The sequence below is a fragment of the Lepisma saccharinum genome, chromosome 2 (genome assembly GCF_977018435.1).
Source record: "Lepisma saccharinum chromosome 2, izLepSacc3.1, whole genome shotgun sequence".
NCBI classification, from domain to species: Eukaryota; Metazoa; Arthropoda; class Insecta; order Zygentoma; family Lepismatidae; genus Lepisma; species Lepisma saccharinum.
The window spans coordinates 133914202-133934125 of NC_139230.1; the positions used below are offsets into that span (position 1 = coordinate 133914202).

Here is a 19924-nt window from a genome sequence, read left to right on the forward strand (position 1 = left end):
CCCACTCTAACATAAATATATTTTGACAACCTAAAATTTTGAGAAATATTGGCTCCTCTGAGAAGTACCACTTAAATCATGCAGTAAGAGGTGCATTGTTTAGTATGAATGCAAGTTCATTTTTAAATTACCTTCTAACTTGTTCTATAGAAATACATATTATTTATTGAGAATGTTTTGTGTCCTACAGTTTAACTTAATGTCCTACATTTTGGAACAACATGTCCTTCATTTCCCTTATAGCGATCTGGCAACTCTGTTAGTGTAGCAAAAGTACAAGCATTACGAGTTCCAAAACATGAATAAAATTGACTTTCTCTGCTTAAAATGTTTCTTCACAAGCAAATCATTGATGACAACAATGATAAAATACTGGTTTTTATTACCATCAGGATAAACAGCAATGGTCACATTTCAGTTGAAATCCATTATACTGTGCTTAATGTGAGAGACTGTTATGTGTACCAGAAAGCATTTGTGATATGCCATTCAGAGTGCCCATGGTTTGGAGAAAACAGTCAAACCACTCAATGGATTGCTATATTTGCATTACAAATATCTCTGGAATAACTGTGAAGATTAGGCATATCATGAAATACTATGATATTCCTTAAGCTAGATGCATGTTTGGCTGAAGCTGAGATGGCAGCGAGATTACTCCAAGAAGTTGTAAAGAATTTCCTCAGAAATCACAAGGCAGATAACTACAAAGAACTTGTAAGGCAGCATCTTGATAACTACAGAAACTGAGATGTAATATGTTCCTAAAAATCCATTCTGGGTCAAACATTTAGGCTTTTCCCCCTCCAACAATGGCAGTGTAAGTGACAAACATGGAGAAAGCTTCCATCAGGAAATATGTACCATGGAAAACCATTAATAAGCTAAATGGAGCCCATGAATGTTAGCCGAATATTGTTAGACTCTCAAGAGAGATGTTCCTTAAGGTAAAGACAGCAGAAAATCCTTTAGAAGTACATTTTATGTCGGTATACGGAATATGTAATATACATAAGTTTCAATAAAGCAAATTTATTTCATTATTACAAAAAATCTGAGCCCAATAGAGAGAGATCGTAAACATATTTGAAATCAGCTGCTATAAGAAACACTTTTCTTTTCCATTTAACAGAGAACAAGTTAAAATTTGTTTTCCAGTGTCATTTAAAGAGTGTTCCGATTTAATTATCCCACAATTAACGACATTTCAATAAAATGCACTCAATTCCTCCTTGTAATGCTTTAAACATGCGTAAATGTATTGCATTAATTTATCGTCCCAGGTGAAACTATGATGTGCCACTATGGTTTCATGCACATAAGAAAGTGACTGATAACCACAGTGCTACCACATTTTAAAATTGTAAGCTTTGTTCAACTATGTTGCATCAATCAATGCAAACATTTTATCTAAAACTTTCTGATACTTTTTTTTCCTTTGATATGTTGTATTTTTATTTTTGTTAAAAGACCATTTCTATCATGATTTGAGGAAAAGAGCCTGAAAAAGCCCACTGTGACTTTTACTACATTCATTATTTTAGTATTTTAAGCTCTGATAAGCCTTTTCTTTACAAGTTTACCAAAAACTTTTGACAACCTTGCAAGTATTTAAAGCAATTATTTCCAACATTTTCTGAAAAACCAACTTTTTTTTTTATTGTTGAAGAAACCCACATGGGAAAAGCTGGGCTGGGTCCATATGGGCCAACCCTGCCTGGAATGCACCTACTTTCATAGCAGGGTGGCAACTCACTGGAAATTCCTTTATTTCTGGGAATTATGCTTGAATTCTGCATGAATTTTTATCCGTAGGCATGAAAAAATTGCAACTTTTATTAATCCAAATCCCATCAAATTTATACATATTTATGAATGCCGCAAGGCAAGTTTTTCACATTTTAACTTTTATTTTTATCAAGGAAGGAAAATAAAGCTGCATGGAGAAAAAAATACATTTCCTCAATCCATATACTTTATTAGTGTCCTTTGCAGAGCAATCTATCTGACAGATGGAAGACTATTGCAAGAAAAGACATCTTGAAGTTGATTAGGTAAATTTGAGTTTGAAATTTGTATACAATTAATAGAGGCACAATTTTCGGTAAATAAAAAAGCAAAATTTCAGCACAAAATGGAGTCGATTTCGGGTTCAAAAGTGGTAAATAAAATAAAATTTTGGTGTTATAGCAGTGAACAATCACATCAAAAGTGCTATATAAGATGACATTTTGGTTTTAAAATTGTGAATAGAATCCTAAATTTGATTTAAAAACTGCACTTATTACACAAAATAAACTTATCCCTTCTAATAGCACATTTATGTAGTTACCAGAGTATTAAGTTTATTCCTGTTAAAGGGGTCCATTTTTGCTTCTCAAATATTTACAGCAGAATTAATCAATTTTCCATGAATTGCATAACTCACAGGATACTTCAGACTTCAGAAAGTGTCGCGTCGATATATAAATGGTAAATTCCTTGTTTAAGAGTATATTTTGCATTTTGCAGTTCATTTCGCATTATTTCGTGACAAAACAGGGTAGGAAAATACACATCACACCTTTCAGAAACATGAAAAATGAACATTACAGCATGTTATTTGATATTTCGTGTTTTCGTCAAAAACGAAATTTGCATGCCTCTAGCAATTAACAATTTTTCATAGATTTGCATATTCCGTGACTTGTGTTTGTAGATTTTTTTCAAGTCTGAGTATGTGAAATGGCAAATGTAGACTCTGCACCTTAAATTAAATATTTTAAATGTATATACTGTTTAATGGGATTGAATTCGAATTTTTTGATACATTGGAATCACATAGACTCTTTATATTGGTAATATATTTGTGTGTGTATATATGTATGAGTGGTGAGAGGTGGTAATACGTAAAGTTGAAATAGAGAAAACATGTGCTTGTACCCTTGAAATTTTGGAAAGTTCTCCTTGAAAACTGGGAATTATTACTTGAATTTTATTGTGGTCCCAGAGTGGTCACCTACATAGGAACATTCCACAGGAAATGGAGGTGACAAAGGATGGTGGAACTGGCTACATATCACTTTTTGTTATGTAATGTGATTCAGTAAAGTGCAATTGCAAGGATTCAAATGTAAGTGTTGGTGCATCCTCATCCAGCTACTTTCCTCCTCCTTCTTTGGTTTACCTTAATAAAAGAATCTAAATATGTCTTTGCCTTTTCTGATTACCTGTGAAGAGTGCTCAAACAATTATGTTGTTGGTTAGGCAATATAAGTAGAAGAGATTCGAATTCCTGGCTTCTAACCAGGGTTGGCATTTGGAGCAGGTTTTTCATTTTTTTTTTTCAGATGAAACCCACGAAACTTGGGCAAAACTGTGTTCTATTGCATTTTTTTTCAGGTTATGTTTAAAATATATATATATATTAAAAATTAAATACATTTTTCCTTGGTAGGAAATTGTATTGTTTTAGTTGAGTGAATCTAAAAGTATTTAATATTTTCTGTTAACACAGTTAAAAATTGATAACAAAGGTCTCACACCTTTCAAATGTGTACCTTTCTGTGTACTTCACCGAGTCTCATCGTTCACCGCTGAGTATTATTAAGTTATTATTAATAAATATAATAATACATTTAATAGTATAATAATACAGGCTTGAACGTATCACCCCCTTAAAACATGCACTAGTCAAGTTGGATAATTCAATGAACTAACCGATATGTAACTACGCACTGGTAATGTGTATGCTGGAAAATTCATATGAACTAACCGATCTCTGAGCAAAGGTGTCAGTTTTTGGATAATAAACCTTTTCGGGCAAGGCCTCATCTCCAGGAAGCTATCAACTCGCAGCAAGCCATGGCACCTAGCAACCTGTTGAGTGAGATGAGTCAAGGTAAAATGGATAATAAACCTTTTCCTGCTCCCACAAAAATAGGCAATAATTAGGCTGGAGAGTTTTTTTAATTTTATTTTTTATTTATTTATTTATTATTATTAAACACAACAGGCAAATGCCCAATTACAGTGTTCTACATTTCTTGCTTTGAGTTTGTAAATTTACAGTTTGATAAGAAATATTATTGTGCAGAAATGTAAATAAACATAAAACATGTCAACGCTAAATTATATGTGTATACAACAGTTAAGAAACCGAGTTATAATAATACATGTTAATTGAAGAGAGTGGAACAAAATATCTAACTATTATCTACAAAAACAGCCTACATGAATACAATATTTCAATTATTAAGTACAATGCACAACGTATTTATCTTTACACTCAGTATTTCAGATCTTTACCACCATGTACAAATATATGTGTATATATATATATATATAAGGAGATACTAATATAATATATTATAAATTACATAAAATATGGAAATAAAATAAACAGTATAAATCAAGGATAGAAGTTATTTACCTTGAAGAAATACATTAATTATGTGTGTAATAAAGGACCTGTAAATAATTGACACTGTAGAAAGTACGTACATATATGTAATTGAGTATAAACTACGAAATAAATATATATTTACAAAAATTGCGTTTATGTTTACGTTGTTGACATTTATTCTTCCATTCCTTGTATAACTTTTTTGAATGTCCCAATAGGCATGTGAAATATATCTAATTTTGGTTCCCTTTCGGAACGTCTGTTGTACAGTTCACACATTCTCCTGGTAGGTGATTTATTTATAATGTTCGATCTTCTGTTAATACAGTAAAAGAGGCCCCCTTTAGATCGTGTCTTGGAGATAGGAACACGTATGTGTATTTGTCCTAGAAGATGTTGCACTTGAATATTATTGTTCATGATTTTGTATAAGAAACAGAGCAATTGCATCTTCCTTCATTTGCTGAGAGAAGGCAGGTTGTGGTGTTTACAGAGGGAAGTGTATGATTAGTATCGGGGATATATGCCTGTTTCTTTATAAGTGGCGTACCTTACCAATTTAGACTGTAGCATTTCTATTTTATGCGTGTACTTTTTGTCCTGAGGAGCCCATATTTCTGCTGCATATTCTACTTTGCTTCGGACTAAAGCGTTAAATATTATTTTCATTATTTCTTTGTTCATAAACTCTTTACTCATTCTAATTGCGTAACCTAGGTTCCTGTGTGCCTCAATTACGACACTTTCAACATGTGTTGCAAATGTAAGTTTTGAATCAAATGTAACTCCTACATCTCTCAACTCGTTCACCCTTTCAATTTTGTGTTATTTATTTTGTAATTTAATTCAATTTGCTTTCTGTTGCGCGAGTATGTCATCGTGCAGCATTTTTCTATGTTCAGATTAAGATCATTTATTCTGCACCATTTTGTTACTGTATTGATTTCATTTTGTAACGAGTTGCAGTCATCAATATTACAAACAGTCCTACCGAATTTTAAGTCATCCGCGTATAAGAGTCTGAATGAGTCACACAGGTACTTTGGTAAGTCATTCATTAGAATTAAAAATAACAGAGGTCCGAGATTCGAACCCTGGGGGACTCCTGAGAAAACTGCGAACTCTTCTGTTAAAATTCCATTATAAGATACGTTCTACTTACGGTCTTTTAGATAAGAAGCAAAGAAATTTAGTGCTGGTTTCGAGAGGTCGTAACACGAGAGTTTACTCAACAAAATATCGTGGTTTACTCTATCGAAGGTAGTGTTGCCCACGGGACGAGACGGGACAGGCTTTTAAAAATTCGAGACGAGACGAGATTGATCATGTGTCCCGAGACAAACGAATATTTTCGAGACGAGACAGCATTTCCACGAGACGAGACGGGCCAAAGTCTCGTCTCGTGGGCAACACTATTCGAAGGCCTTGGATATATCTATATAGATAACATCTACCTGCTTTCTTTCTTCTAGATTAGTTGCAACGAAATGACTTAGGAGGGATAGGTTCGTAACAGTGGATCTACCCGGGACGAAGCCGCGTTGGTGTCCAGATATTACTGGGGATATGTGTCATAACAATCTTTGATAAATAAGACATTCGAAAACTTTTGCGGGCGCAGACAATAAAGCTATGGACATATGCTCTTCAATGTTACCGGTGCCACTATTTTTGGGTACGGGACGCACTGTAGATGTTTTCCATTTCGTGGGAAATACAGACGTAGATAGGGAAAGATTGAATATTTTCATTAAGTGTGGGGCTAATAAGCTTCACAACCTTTTATCACGTAGGGCGGAATGCCGTCAGGGCCACAGGATTTCTTTGGTTTTAACTTTTTTATTGCCTTTTCAAGATCTTCAATACTGACTGCGTTTAGTACAAATGCTTCACCTACAACTATCCTTTCGTGGTCTTCGATTAAATTGCAGTCGTAATTCGCGGGTGTGCTCTTATAGGTGGAAAGGAAATGCTGAACAAAGGCGTTCGCAATTGCCTCGTCATCGTCTAGTGTAGTGTCATTGTATTTGAGTGGCATGGACGTATTTTTCCTTCCTTTATTTTGGACGAAGAACGAGAAGTGTCTGAAATCGAGTTTTATATAATTTTCTGTTTCTGATATGTAATTCCTGTAAGCTTTTTTAATTCGCCTTTTGGTTATTTTGCGGAGAGTTTCAAACTGAACACGATGAAAGTTGATATTACCAATTCCGCGTTTCCATTTCTAATGGTGGTGGGATTTGCTTTTAATGTTTTTAATTATACCACTGGTGAACCAACTAGGATAGCGTGATGTTATAGATTTGTTTCTGTATGGGACGGTGACTTCGAAAACTTTAACAAGATTTTTCGTAAAAAAATATCAAGCGCGTCATTTACATTCTTTTGATTGGATATTTCTTCCCAGTTGATGGTAGCAATTTCACGGTACATTACTTCAAAGTTTGCTTTTTGGAAATTACGTATGGTAATTGTTTTCTCTTTATTTGCTTTAACGTCTTTTGAAACAAATAATTCGATGCTAAGTTGGGGGTGATGTTCTTCCTCCGGTACTAACGTTTCAGTTTCTTTACAGACCGACACGTTTTGGATGTTAGTCAGGACTAAATCTATTGTTTTGTTGTTGGTGTTTAACACATTGTTTACACTACTTAAATTATAGTGGAGAGAGTTTTAGATTTTTGCGAGCCTTTGCTGAAATCATAATTAGAACCTGTTACTTCCGGCAAGTTAAAATCACCTACGAGGAGTATGCGTGAACTGGTAAGACATACAGAATAAATCGCTTCATAAAACGCTTCATAAATTGAAATAGTAGACAATGGTGGGAAACCAGAAACAGTTAATTGTTGTTAATTACAGTTTATTCCGAGAACACATTCAATTGGTAGGACAGGTAATTAATTCTATGCTGCTTGATCTGAATTTGTTTTGTAATACTAAAATAACCTCCCCTCCATCCTTTTCCCAAGGTTTTCATTTTCGGGTCACATCTAATTACGGCATATCTTTCATCACACAGTTCACTGTCCCTGATGCCAGGTACCAGCCAGCTGTCGACTACAGCTACTGCAGCATAGTCGTTGGCAAAAACGCTTTGAGAGAAAGTCCTGATTTTCGTACGGAGTCCTCTGGTATTTTGAAATGCTAGATTAAATAATGCTTTACTCACCGTCTCTTTCCCTTTTCTAGAGATGACCGTTGACTACGCACTGGTAATGATCAGGCTGGAAAGTTCATACGAACTAACCGATCACTGGATAATAAATCTTTTCCTGCTCCCACAAAAATAGGCAATAATTAGGCTGGAGAGTTCAATGAACTAACCGATCTCTAATTACGCACAGGTAATGATCAGGCTGGAAAGTTCATACGAACTAACCGATCACTGATCACAGCTCCTGATTATATAGTCATGAATCCGAAGGGTTGGTCATGGGAAATTTACTTTTATTCATTGCATTAAATTTTCCTCTAATCTTTCGAAGAGTGTTAAAACACAATTTTTCATTATATTTATAATCAAACATACCATTATTTGTGTTACGAAAACTTTAGTTTCTTTTATACATTTTGACAGTGACATCTAGCGAGTGAAGGTAACATCAACATCACAATGTATCCACATTTCACTTCATAACATTGTCTTTCGGTTTTATTTCATTTTGTCAATACTGTTTATGTTTAATGAGTATATCTATTGCAAGGACGTATTTAGGGGGTCCAGGGGGTCCGGACCCCCCCGAAAGATTTATCAAGTACTAAAATTAAATAATGAAAAATATATTATTTTAGCCTTTGTTGTATAATTTCCTCTTAACGTATTGGAAGACAAGGATTATATTGGGATCATACGGCTTTGAAGGACAGGAAGGATGTATTTAGGGGGTCCAGGGGTGCAGACCGTCCCCCAAAAGACTTACGAAGTACTAAAATTAAGTAATGAAATATTAGCATTTGTTGCATAATCGATGTTTAGTAATTTCCTAGTACATACCGGTTGAACTTTTTAGAAGGCAAGGGCACTTGTTCTTATGTAAATTATTCCGATCTTAACTACAGGTTAACTATGTAGCCTAATGAATATGCGCGTTATATATATATTCTTATACAGTCTTTTTACCTATTCGTGTATCCTAATAATAATATAATATTAATTTATGTATTGTAATTAGTATTAATTTCATTTAATATAATTACTTTAATTTAAACATTATTATTATTATTATTCCTGAGACACTTGTTTCTGACCCCCCCCCAAAAAAAACATATTTCTAGATACGTTCTGATTTGGTTATGCTACGGAAATAGGACGGGGTTCTATCCTTGAGAAATGCCATGAAATATGCCATATCATCTGAAAAGCCATAAGATTTTTCACATTACACGGTACCGTGTTGGTCATGGCACAAATGTTAAGAAAAATGCTTTCGTCTAAAGCGGAAGTAACGCTATCAGAATTGACTCGATTTGAGTCTCGATTGTCTTTTAGCGTTGAATAATGCTAAATCGAAATTTTCTGATTCTAAGAAAAAAAATTAACGAATCACTAAATAACAGGTACATAAGTTTATAAACGCTGCTGCTGATCAATTTCTAATATCTAAAACACATCCTATTTATGTCCTTTGTTGGTTATCCAGTTCTGGATAAGTTCTGTTTTGGATATCCAGAATTGGATGTGTTTTGGCTATACCATTTTGGACAAGATCCAGATATGTTTTGGATATCTAGAATTGGAGGTGCTTTGGATAGACATGATATAGATATGTTTTGGATATCCAGAATTGGACGGGTTTCAAATATCCCGTTTTGGACAAGATATAGATATGTTTTGTATATCCAAATTGGACGTGTTTGCGATATCTCTTTTGAACAAGATATAGATATGTTTTGGATATCGAAAATTGTATGTGTTTTGGATATCCAGTTCTGGATATCCGGTATACGTCCAATTGATATCCAAAATTGGATATCCCGAAATGGATATCTAATGTATGTCCAATGGATATCTTTTCGAGATTTGTGTTATATGGGTAAGAGACTACTGTTCAGTGGCGTGCGGTGATAAATCAGGCAGCGGAACAGGTGACTTGCACTTGTCTCCTCCCCTCCCATACCTGTCGTAATATAATACAGTAAACCAAGTAAAAATCAACCCTTATTGAAATGAACCAAATATACATACGATACATATGTTACAAATTGTCAGAAGTGACATACATGAAGCACGTTAAAATTATGACAATCCCAATGTTAAAGCAAATATGATATAATGTAAAGGAAACATTAAGAACAAAATTGTTGATGCGAAACAAAGAAAACAATAATAAAAGCAATTTATGAGTGATCAGAGAAAAAAATGTTTTGTCGAAACCTGTTTTAACTCTCTATCTGTAGATTAAGTTGAAATGTTTTTTTTTTTTTTTTTTTTGTAGAGTTGAGCATTCTTGTAATTCAAACGTCCTCAATGGCAATCAGATGTATGGATCATATGTAGTAGAAACTAGTAAACCCTGCCAGGATAAACCAGGTGTTGTGTACATAAATACAGGATCTAATTCATATAATTTAAAACAACGATCTCGAAAAATTTCGAACACATCAGCTAACAAGAGAACAACTAGTAACATGTACTTGTCATGATAATCCCCCATGGTTTTGCAATTTAGTGTTTTCCAGATTCTTTGTGCATATTGATAATCTTCCTCACTACATTCTTCATCCTGAAGTTTGTTATATAATTAATCTCTCGATGGTAACTGTGTCTCATTAAATTTTTCAAAATTATGCATGTAATCATATAATAATAGTTTTCTTTTCAGCAATTTTATCTTATCCTCACCAAAATATTATTTTGTATGAACAAATTCTTCGTTGGTTAATTGACTCACCAGAGTAGCTAAACTGCTAGGTAAAAATTGATATGAATCCAAGAATATAAGATTTTTTTTTCCATTTTCTAATTTGATAGTTTTCTCTATGGCAATATATATATCTTTACTGCGTGGTATAATATTGATATTCTCTGCATCATACCCCAATTCTTTGATAAATAAATGTGTATCAAAATTTTGCGAATTGTGAATGAATACTGGAATGAAGTTAGGTTTTTGTATTTGCAAATTACATGAATTTCAAATTGTATGAATATATTCTCCATTAAAATGGTTGTGGTGTTTCTTTTTTTCACTATCAGAAATAAAATATCTATTACAGTATTTACATCGTATGGCATTATCATGTTCCTGTTGTTGTTTTGGTGTAAGTTTGTTCATTGGTATTTCTTTATGTAAAATTGGAGCAAGAATTTGAAGCTACTCTCGAAGTGTTTGAATAAATTTTTGGGCTACATCTTTGCCTCGAAAAATATATGGAGGTGGATTATATTTTCCATAACTGTTTACTAATTTTAGTGCAAAACCACAAGCTTCATGCTTAGCTGTATGTGTTGTACTTGTGTACTTGATACATTCGAATATGGGATACATGTTGCTATTGGTTCTTGTATTGTTTCGAAATCTGCATAAATTACAAATGGATGTCGTACCAATGATTTATAATTACTAAATTTTATACTCTTGGATGAAAAATTGTAAGTCCCAGGAGGGTAGAGAGAACAATTTTTAATATGTTCTTCTAATTTCTCTTCACATGTTTTCCCACCTCTTCCATCAAATTTTGACAAGCATCGGTGATCACATATTGCTATTCTAGCTGTGTGTAACGTGTATTGTTTTCTCACCAATCGTGGTAGATCCTGTATGAGACAATAGTGTTTCTTGTTTCCTTCTGTAAAATATAATAATCTAATAATGTCTGCACCATCTGCTGGTGGATGGTGTCTGAGTACACAAATTTCATCTTTTTCGTTAATACTGTAAACATACACAGCTATTGCTTGATTGGAGTGTTCTTTATATTGTTTTTCAAATTGATCGATAGCTGAGATATCTACTGGATATTTTATTCCTGACATAGGTTTTCTAAACTCTGCTATATATTCAGAATAATTATAATTAGAGACACGATGTTTATTGTCAGTTACTGGATGAAAATAGGCTATGAGACACCATAAAAAACATTTGTTGTCATTATTTTGAATATTCAATACAGCTTTTTTGTTTTTAATCTGGTCGGGTAATTAAATATAACTAGATCCACCAAGAGGCTCATATTTTACTATTTTTAATTCAAGTTTATGGTTTGTATCACAAAGTGACAAACCCGAACCTCTCCCTTGGAACTGTTGTTGTTTTAACTTAAGTTCTTCACAAATTTTATCATAAATATCATACAAACAAAGAATATCATTTTTGTGTAAAAGTAACACACGAGTACGATGAATATATTGTTGTTTTTCACTATGAGAATTTATATACATTGAGAATAAATTAAAATATATTTTGAGAGAACATTATTTTTAAGTTTATCTTGAATTGCATCTATAATTTTTTGTTTTAATTTCATTAGAAAATTTGGAATATCTGAGGCTTAATCATTTATGTCTGATGTGCTATATTCTTTTATATACAAATTTTTTTGTTTGTGGTTGTTATTCATTTTTTATATAATTTATGTATATATATATATAATTATATAATATTCTTTTATAAAATGTTAGGTTTTATATATTGAACATTTTAAAAATAAAATTTCTTAGGTTTTATATATTTTTTCTTAAAAAATGTTAGGTTTTATGTATTTATTTTTTCAAAAATATTAGAACAATTTATATTTAATAAAAAATAATTACAAATGTATATGTTATTAGTATTCTACACACCAAGGTGTGTACATATTTTTATATAACTTTTCTTCTAAAAATACACACATACATTTCAGACGTAAATTAATCAGAATACACATTTAAGAAATAATTATACAAGGTGCGTCTGAAAAGTTCGGTGAAAAACTGCGCTGGTTAGGATGACGCGCCCGCGCATGCGCATTGAGAGACATGTCAACAAGCGGCCCCTATCGTGCAAATCGCCGAACTGAAGCAGTGGTGCACGCTGCGACAAAGCTAACGGAGTGAGTCTGCGAACTCGTGTCATTGCAACATGGAGCGCAAAATGGAGCAAGGCGTCAACATGAAGTTTTGCTTCAAATTAGAGAAAACAGCGACGGAGACTGATGGAATGTTAGTGCAAGTGTACGGTGTTGAAGCAGTGAGTAAAAGGTTTGTGTTTGAGTTGTTTAAATACTTTAGAGACGGAAAGGAAGGTGTCGAGGATGAGCCACGTTCGGGTCGACCGTCAACAAGCACGATCCCAGACAACATCGAACGAGTGAGACGAATGCTTGCGGATGATCGGCGACTGTCGTTGAGAATGATCGCAGAAGAGTTGCAAAAAAGCAAAGACAGTGTACGCACTATTGTTCAAGTACATTTAAAAGAGCGAAAGATTTGTGCCTGGTTTGTACCGCACACGCTGACAGACGAGCAGAAGCGAACTTGGATGGAAACGTCTGGAGATGTCATCGACATGTCTAACCGGAATCCGCAGTTTTTGGAAACCATCGTTACTGGAGATGAGACCTGGTGCTACCAATACGATCCGGAGACCAAGCGACAGTCAATGGCATGGTGTTCATCGTCTTCCCCGCCTCCCAAAAAAAGTCGGCTGACAAAATCCAAGATTCAGACGATGTTGTTCGCCTTTTTCGACAGCAAGGGCTTGATCCATCAAGAATTTCTACCCGCGGGTCAAACTATTAACGCGGAAGTTTACGAGGGAGGAAACGGCTGCTGCAACGCATCCGGCGGGTTCGGCCAGAACTGTACCGGAGTGGACAGTGGACTTTCCTCCACGACAACGCCCGTGCGCACACTGCGATCCGCGTGGTCAACTTTCTCGTTCAACACTAGGTGACTGTTCTTCCACACCCTCCGTATTCTCCAGATTTGGCGCCGGCAGACTTCTTTTTGTTTTCCCGCCTTAAATTAGCCCTGAAAGGCTTCCGCTTCGCAGACGTTGCGGATATCCAACGCGTGACCACGGTGCTTCGTGCGATTCCACAAGAAGCGTTTGCTGCCAGTTTCCAACAGCTTTACAACTGATGTCAGACGTGTGTTGTAGCTAATGGTGATTACTTTGAAGGCCAGTAAAGGTGTTTTGTTTGTAACTCTAGTTTCCTTTATTTTCTGAGACCATTTGCCGAACTTTTCAGACGCACCTTGTATATATACACACTGCACTGCACAACACTGCACTGCGCTGCAAATAACTCAAAATCACTATCAACACATCTATTTCTCTTTTAAAATCTGGATAATTGTAAATATATGCTTAAAATATACTTATTTATACTCGAAAAGTGAATTTTCCCCTATAAAAATGAGTAGTTGAACTTTGATAAAAAAAAACAATTATTTTTTATGCTATAAAAATGGTAAAAATTTAGATTTTTTGGATATTTTTCCCTTGAAAAATTAGCTGAAATCGGGGTAAAATGAATAAATACAAAATAAATGGCCCAGAACGAAGCATATACTCTAATAATAATCAACGATAGAAAGGAAGAAGAAGCCTTTTCCCAAAATAGAAGGAAGAAAAGAAGAAGCCTTTTCACTAATCAACGATAGGAAGAAGAAGAAGCCTTTTCCCAAATCAAAGATAGGAAGGAAGAAGTAGCCTTTTTCCAAAATTAGGAGAAGAAAAGAAGAATAATAATCTATTTCTATTTGAAGAAGATGATTTCCTTTCAATGATACATATATATAAAGAAGAATTTAACCGACATAAATTTGGAATCAACATATATAGTATATTGCAATGTATATACAAGCTTCGCTATATATTTTTCTCTGTATTGTGTACAGTTTTCAGATAATAGATCCGTATTTAACTATGTCCTCTTGGATATAAAACGCTTTCGTATTTGGAATTCTCGAATAAAGAACCTATCCCCTGAGATTAAGATATTTCTATAACCGTGGTAAATAACATTTAAGTACGTACCCTAAGGGAGGCGAAGCACGTGGCGCCCATAACTTGGGAAATTACTTTACGCACGAATGAGGTGGTAGCATGTTTTTATTGTCGATGTTTTTACCGTCGATGTTTTTGGTGTCGATGCTTTTGCCGTCGATGTTTTGTTGGCAATGATTTGACGCTACACCCCTTGGATTAACCCTTCGTGGGTTACACGAGAAAAATACCTTGTTGATCGCTCACGGTGCCAGAGACCGAGTCAGGAGCGTAGCCACTGGATGGGCTAAAAATGTCTCAGCCCACCCGTCTGCCCATCCAAATAGAATAAATACATGATATATATATATATTATTTAGAAAATGCAAAGTAACAAGCTAGTAAAGAATTGTAGTATAAAGCACACAAAGCGGCCTTAACAATTGACTAACATGACTGAGTTTCGCTTCAAACGTGAAGAACGTTTCTCCATCTCAGTTGGTCTCATCTCATTAACATGCGAAATATAAATATGTAAACAAAATATTATTATTCCGCGGTTAGGAGATGCCGCAGTGCTTTTCGTCAATCGGTTTCCATTCTTGACGATTTTCGTTTTGTTCTCTTGTGTTTCTTGGAGAAGAGACGCCTTTGATAATTTGTTTACCTTTGCTAGACATTTTAGACATTGCTAGATTTTAACAGCTGTGATTCATTGCCAACGTTTCATTCTATTCGCGATCACTTGGCGTAGTTCGTGGCATCTGTGTGAAGGTGAAATTTTAATTAGTCTGCTGTAGTCATAGATGCCTACTTCGGAGAGGAAGACACTTTCTGCCACCCCCCTGCTTTTCACACACACAAAGAAAAAAAATAAGTTGCCGCCTATCGTATAGTGCAAGCAGACAAAGAGGACTTAACATTTGGGGTAAACGAGTTAGTATATCCGATTATTTTAGAAAAGATAGTAAAAAGTCTTAACTTGATGATGCCATCCATAAGTCATTCTGATGCCAGTGTAGAGGAACTTGAAGGTATTTCATCAGTTGAAGTTGAAGTTGAGAGTGATTCAGAAGACACGATAGAAGGAGACGTATTGGCAATTCAAACTCTTTTCCCAGTGATATTGCCGAAATTCCAATTCGCACTTCCATCATCCTAAAAACGCTGCCTATTTGGGCCGAAATTTTAACTCTGCCCTTGGGTGGAACAAGTGGAGCGACCATGCTAGAAACTATCTTCTGAGGACACCAAAATGATCAAATTAAACTTTTAACACATGTAATAACGATTAGAAAACCTACAAGAATAAAAATAAATATTGTATAAATTTGATTAAAATGGTTATTTCAGAATTTCATTTAGTATTCCAGAAACTGTGACTAAATGAGTTTTGGTAAATTAAGTCCTTTTTGAATGTTATTAGTTGAAAATTATTTTTCCCATTATTGCGTTGCTCGTTTACAAGCTATTTTGTCTTGTAAAAGCATAGAGAAGCTTTTCTTTAACTGATGAAAGAGTATTTCGATTTATTTTTATAATATTCTTTATTTTCTATAAAATACAGGCAAATTTTATGTCGAACTTTTTAACACTAATAAAAATTGCATACAATATTTGAAATAGTTGCATTATAGGTATGATTTAATCCATGAATAAGTATGCTACAGTACAGCACAACGTTGTTTGGGGAAAATAGTTTCAAACACAAAAGTAACTGAAGTGAAGGCAATAGAAGAGAACTGCTTTCGCAAATGAGAATGGCAGAAGGAAGGGGAGGATTGGCCATTCAAAATTTTTAGGTTTATTAAAATTTGAAAGTCAATGGTACTTTTGTTGACATCCTTGGACCAGAAGAGCAATTTTTATGATTTCACAAATGTGACAGTTAATTATCAAAATAAAAATTATCTTGGATGCTATTTTTTGGGCTAGAAAACTCTCTAACGCCCCCCCCCCCCAAAGTTAAGCAGCAAGTTCCATTGTAACCCCCAAAGTTAGATTCCAAGTTACGCCCATGGGCTCGGACATAGAAATTCCTCCCGTCAAAAAAAAAAAAAAGTGTCTCACGGAGTAGATAATACGTGGCAAAATGATGTACAAAAGTAGCGGCGATTGGTTTCCTAAACGGGGGCGAGGGCAAGGACAGTTTCCTTTCCCTTGGTACGTACCTGAGAGCAACCCTGGGGGATAAAGACTGCCGGAGCGTGGTACTGATCACATCACCCGCAAAATGGCCGCGATCGAGAATGTGTGGGACCCCACTACACCACTACATGTGCCTTCATGGCACGGGGAAATTTATATTACCTTTACCTATGGAACTCACCCAGGATGATGATCAGGCGGGAGAATACACGTTGCTAAATTCCACTGAGTCTATGTTTTCGTTCAAAAGTAAGTTTATAGACATTCCATCACATTTATCACTTCTAGGTGATTCACAAAGCACTTCTTCAAAATTATTTAATGATGTGGATGTAGACTCAGCATCACTTGAGAGTTCACAAGGGGATGCAAAATCAGTACCGGAAGAACGTTTGCAATAACGTCGGCACACTGCGATGAAGCAAGGAATTTTCACAATTCTCGCAAGAATCACTGCGCGACTTTTTGCAAGAAAATTGCAAATTGAACTTTGTGGCCGCTTAGATTGTTTAGACATATCGACGTATCCCAAACTACACTGTAAAGATTTATGGCAAACGCACGAATACTGCTCTCAAAATCTACTATGCACGGGCACGATAATTCACATCTGGATTGTCTCGCTTTTCTTAACAACAAAACATTTCACAATAGTTAACGCTTTGTAGTTCGAATTCAGAAACTCAAACGTATCGCGTAAACAATGGGAAGGCGGACTGGTGATTGTACATTTGTCTACATTAGCAGCTTACAACTAACCAAGAACTCTATTTAGTTAAAGCTCATTGTTCACAGAAAAAAATACACGTTCGTTGAACATTGTTGCAGCTGATGTAGAAAACAACTGTTTTCTTTTAAATCATAGTTGCCCTTATATTTAATTTTCAAGAATTCGTGCTTATTTTCAAGGCGTTCACTATTAGAGACGCCTGTGTTTGGAATGTTGTGCTTTTCTCCATGCTGCATGAGAATAATAATTCAAATTATTATTAGTATTATTATTATTACTGTCGCAGATCCTCGGCTGTGATACATTAGGCATTTTTTTCTACAGCTTTCCATAATATTTCAAAAGCTCAAGGGGGTGGGGGTTAAACTTGGTAACCCTCCCTTGCGTACGCCACTGACCCAGGACATTTTGAACGGCACATATATTCTTGTTCTAGACATTAGAGATTTGTGTGTATTTGATGATCTAGGAGTCACGTGCATTAAACCATGAAGGTCTCCACAATAATATTTCCTTCGAAAAATAGCTATATCAGAATGTTATAATAATTATTTACTATTATTATTATTATTATTATTATTATTAGTAGTAGTAGTAGTAGTAGTAGTAGTAGTATTATCTACTATTTGTCACAACACGATTTACCGCAAACTAAAACCATGTGTCAGCTTAAAAAAAATTTAAAATATTACGTTTATAATCACGCAATCCACGCACACACATATAAAAATACTCATACAGATTTTGTCTATGTAACATATTCTACATGTAATTACTAGAAAGTATAATAATATCATAGCTAAGGTTGAACGTTAGGAAAAAAAAAAGAAACTCTGTTATACAAGTGATGGATGCTATCTAGAAATGTATTGCAATGGGCAGTGTATACAATACGTCATTCTTAAAAAAAGAATACAGTAACTTTGAAACTCAGTTACTATTTTCCGTCGAAGTAAAGAAACCAAAAGAACCTGTTCATTACAACTGTTTTATGTGACAGAAACAAATACAGATACCTTTTTCTCTTACGAACATTTAAACATTTGACAACAGCGATACTTCTCTGTAGCAATTTACTTGAAAACCACACATGTTTATACCAGATATTTCAAAGACCTTCATTGACAATTTTCATCTAAATTGAAATGTGCACATCTTCATAAGATCAAGCGATTACAATAGCGACTGCGAAACTTTGTCAGCCTGTTCTACGAAAATATGCAACAAGATATGATTAGTATATTTAGGACTAACCATTAGATTTCCAATTTGAATTCACCAGGTTATGTGCCAGAAACATTTATATATATATAAACATAAAGTAAGAAACATTCCAGCAACATATCCTTACTACAGATTTCATTATGAACAGCGTGAAACATCACGTGGAGTGAGGATTCCTAGTGTCGTAGAGGCTTGAGCATTTTACATTATACTCAGTATATCACTGTTCTACTTCACAGCAAATTATAAAATATAATAATGTATATAAGGTGGGTGTGCGCAATTTCGCCATGTTTTCAATTCTGCCAGATACCTGTATTTCCCAACACGTCGGCCTAAGTCGGCAGATGGTGCTAGTGTATAGGTAGGTAGCGCACGCTGATCGTGTTTTGTCTCATTTTGATGGGGAGGAGCTAGACGGAAAAGACAGGCAGCCATTGTGTGTGCGAGACGTAGCATTGTTATAAGATCGAGAGCAACAAAGTGCGGTCCTTTTGTCCAGGAAGGAGGGTTCGAAGCTATGTAGCAAGTATTGCATTGTGAAGACGAACGCTTTCTGCCTACAATGATATGTGTAGTGTTGTGTCGTATACATTGAGAGTCATATTTTCACCCCATTTGTGTAGTCATTGGAAGTGCTTGCAATTTCGCCATGTATCGCATGCCTACCTTCCTATTTACAAAACTGGACTTGTATCCAAGATGGCGGCTTTCAAGATGGCCGCCGTCAAGGCAACCCCCCCTTATGACTTCCCCTAGGCCTAATGTGGTCACACATGGTTGTTATTCATCAATTTCCACTAAAAAGATTTTTACAAGGGGTGGTAAGGGACTTTTGGCCCACCCTGTATATTATGTATGTCATTACTATCTATACTTTTTTCATTATATTCATGGGGTGAAAATATGTTTGTTTTGTAGCGTGGTTTGTCCTGTCCCCTCTGTTTACAGTGGGTGGCAAAATTGTGTACAGGGTGTATGCAATTTCGCCAGTTGCAAGGTTTTTTTCTTTTGTCTTTTGAAGTCCTGATTAATAGCGCATGAACGTGATTTTTTTCCACACATACCGTAACATATATACTATCAATTTCCAGTACAGACGTTATCATCATACTTATCAGGAATTTGTAACGGTCGTTCAAAGCTTAACGTGGCGAAATTGCGCACACCTACCTTAGTTCAAAATCACAACACTGTTCTCTGATGAGTATACTTATTATTTGCACTGAATAAATACATTAAATTATTCACCAATTAATATGATTCGAACTATATGCAAAAACGTTCTTGTTATCTCCTTTCACTTGTTTTTTTATAACTGGTTGCTACGCAACAAAACAGTATGCTATGACATTTCTTTCTTTTTCTTTTACACAAGAAGTGATTATATATTTTACAATTTGAAAACAGTCACAGGATACAAACGTAAATATTGTGAACGTATGATACTTATAAATGAGTCAAATAGGCTAATATTGAAGCGAAAATGAAACAATAAAACAAGCGGCAAATGTAAGAGTAGGT

The 19924-nt window shown here is 34.9% G+C and overlaps 1 protein-coding gene across 1 annotated transcript; it reads left to right on the forward strand.

The window, feature by feature from the left end:
- The first annotated feature begins 12447 nt into the window (after positions 1-12447).
- Positions 12448-13260, forward strand: LOC145983653 (protein GVQW3-like). Its single transcript, XM_083116712.1, has one exon. It carries the CDS (start codon positions 12448-12450, stop codon positions 13258-13260), a length of 813 nt encoding a protein of 270 aa, XP_082972838.1.
- The last annotated feature ends 6664 nt before the right edge of the window (positions 13261-19924 follow it).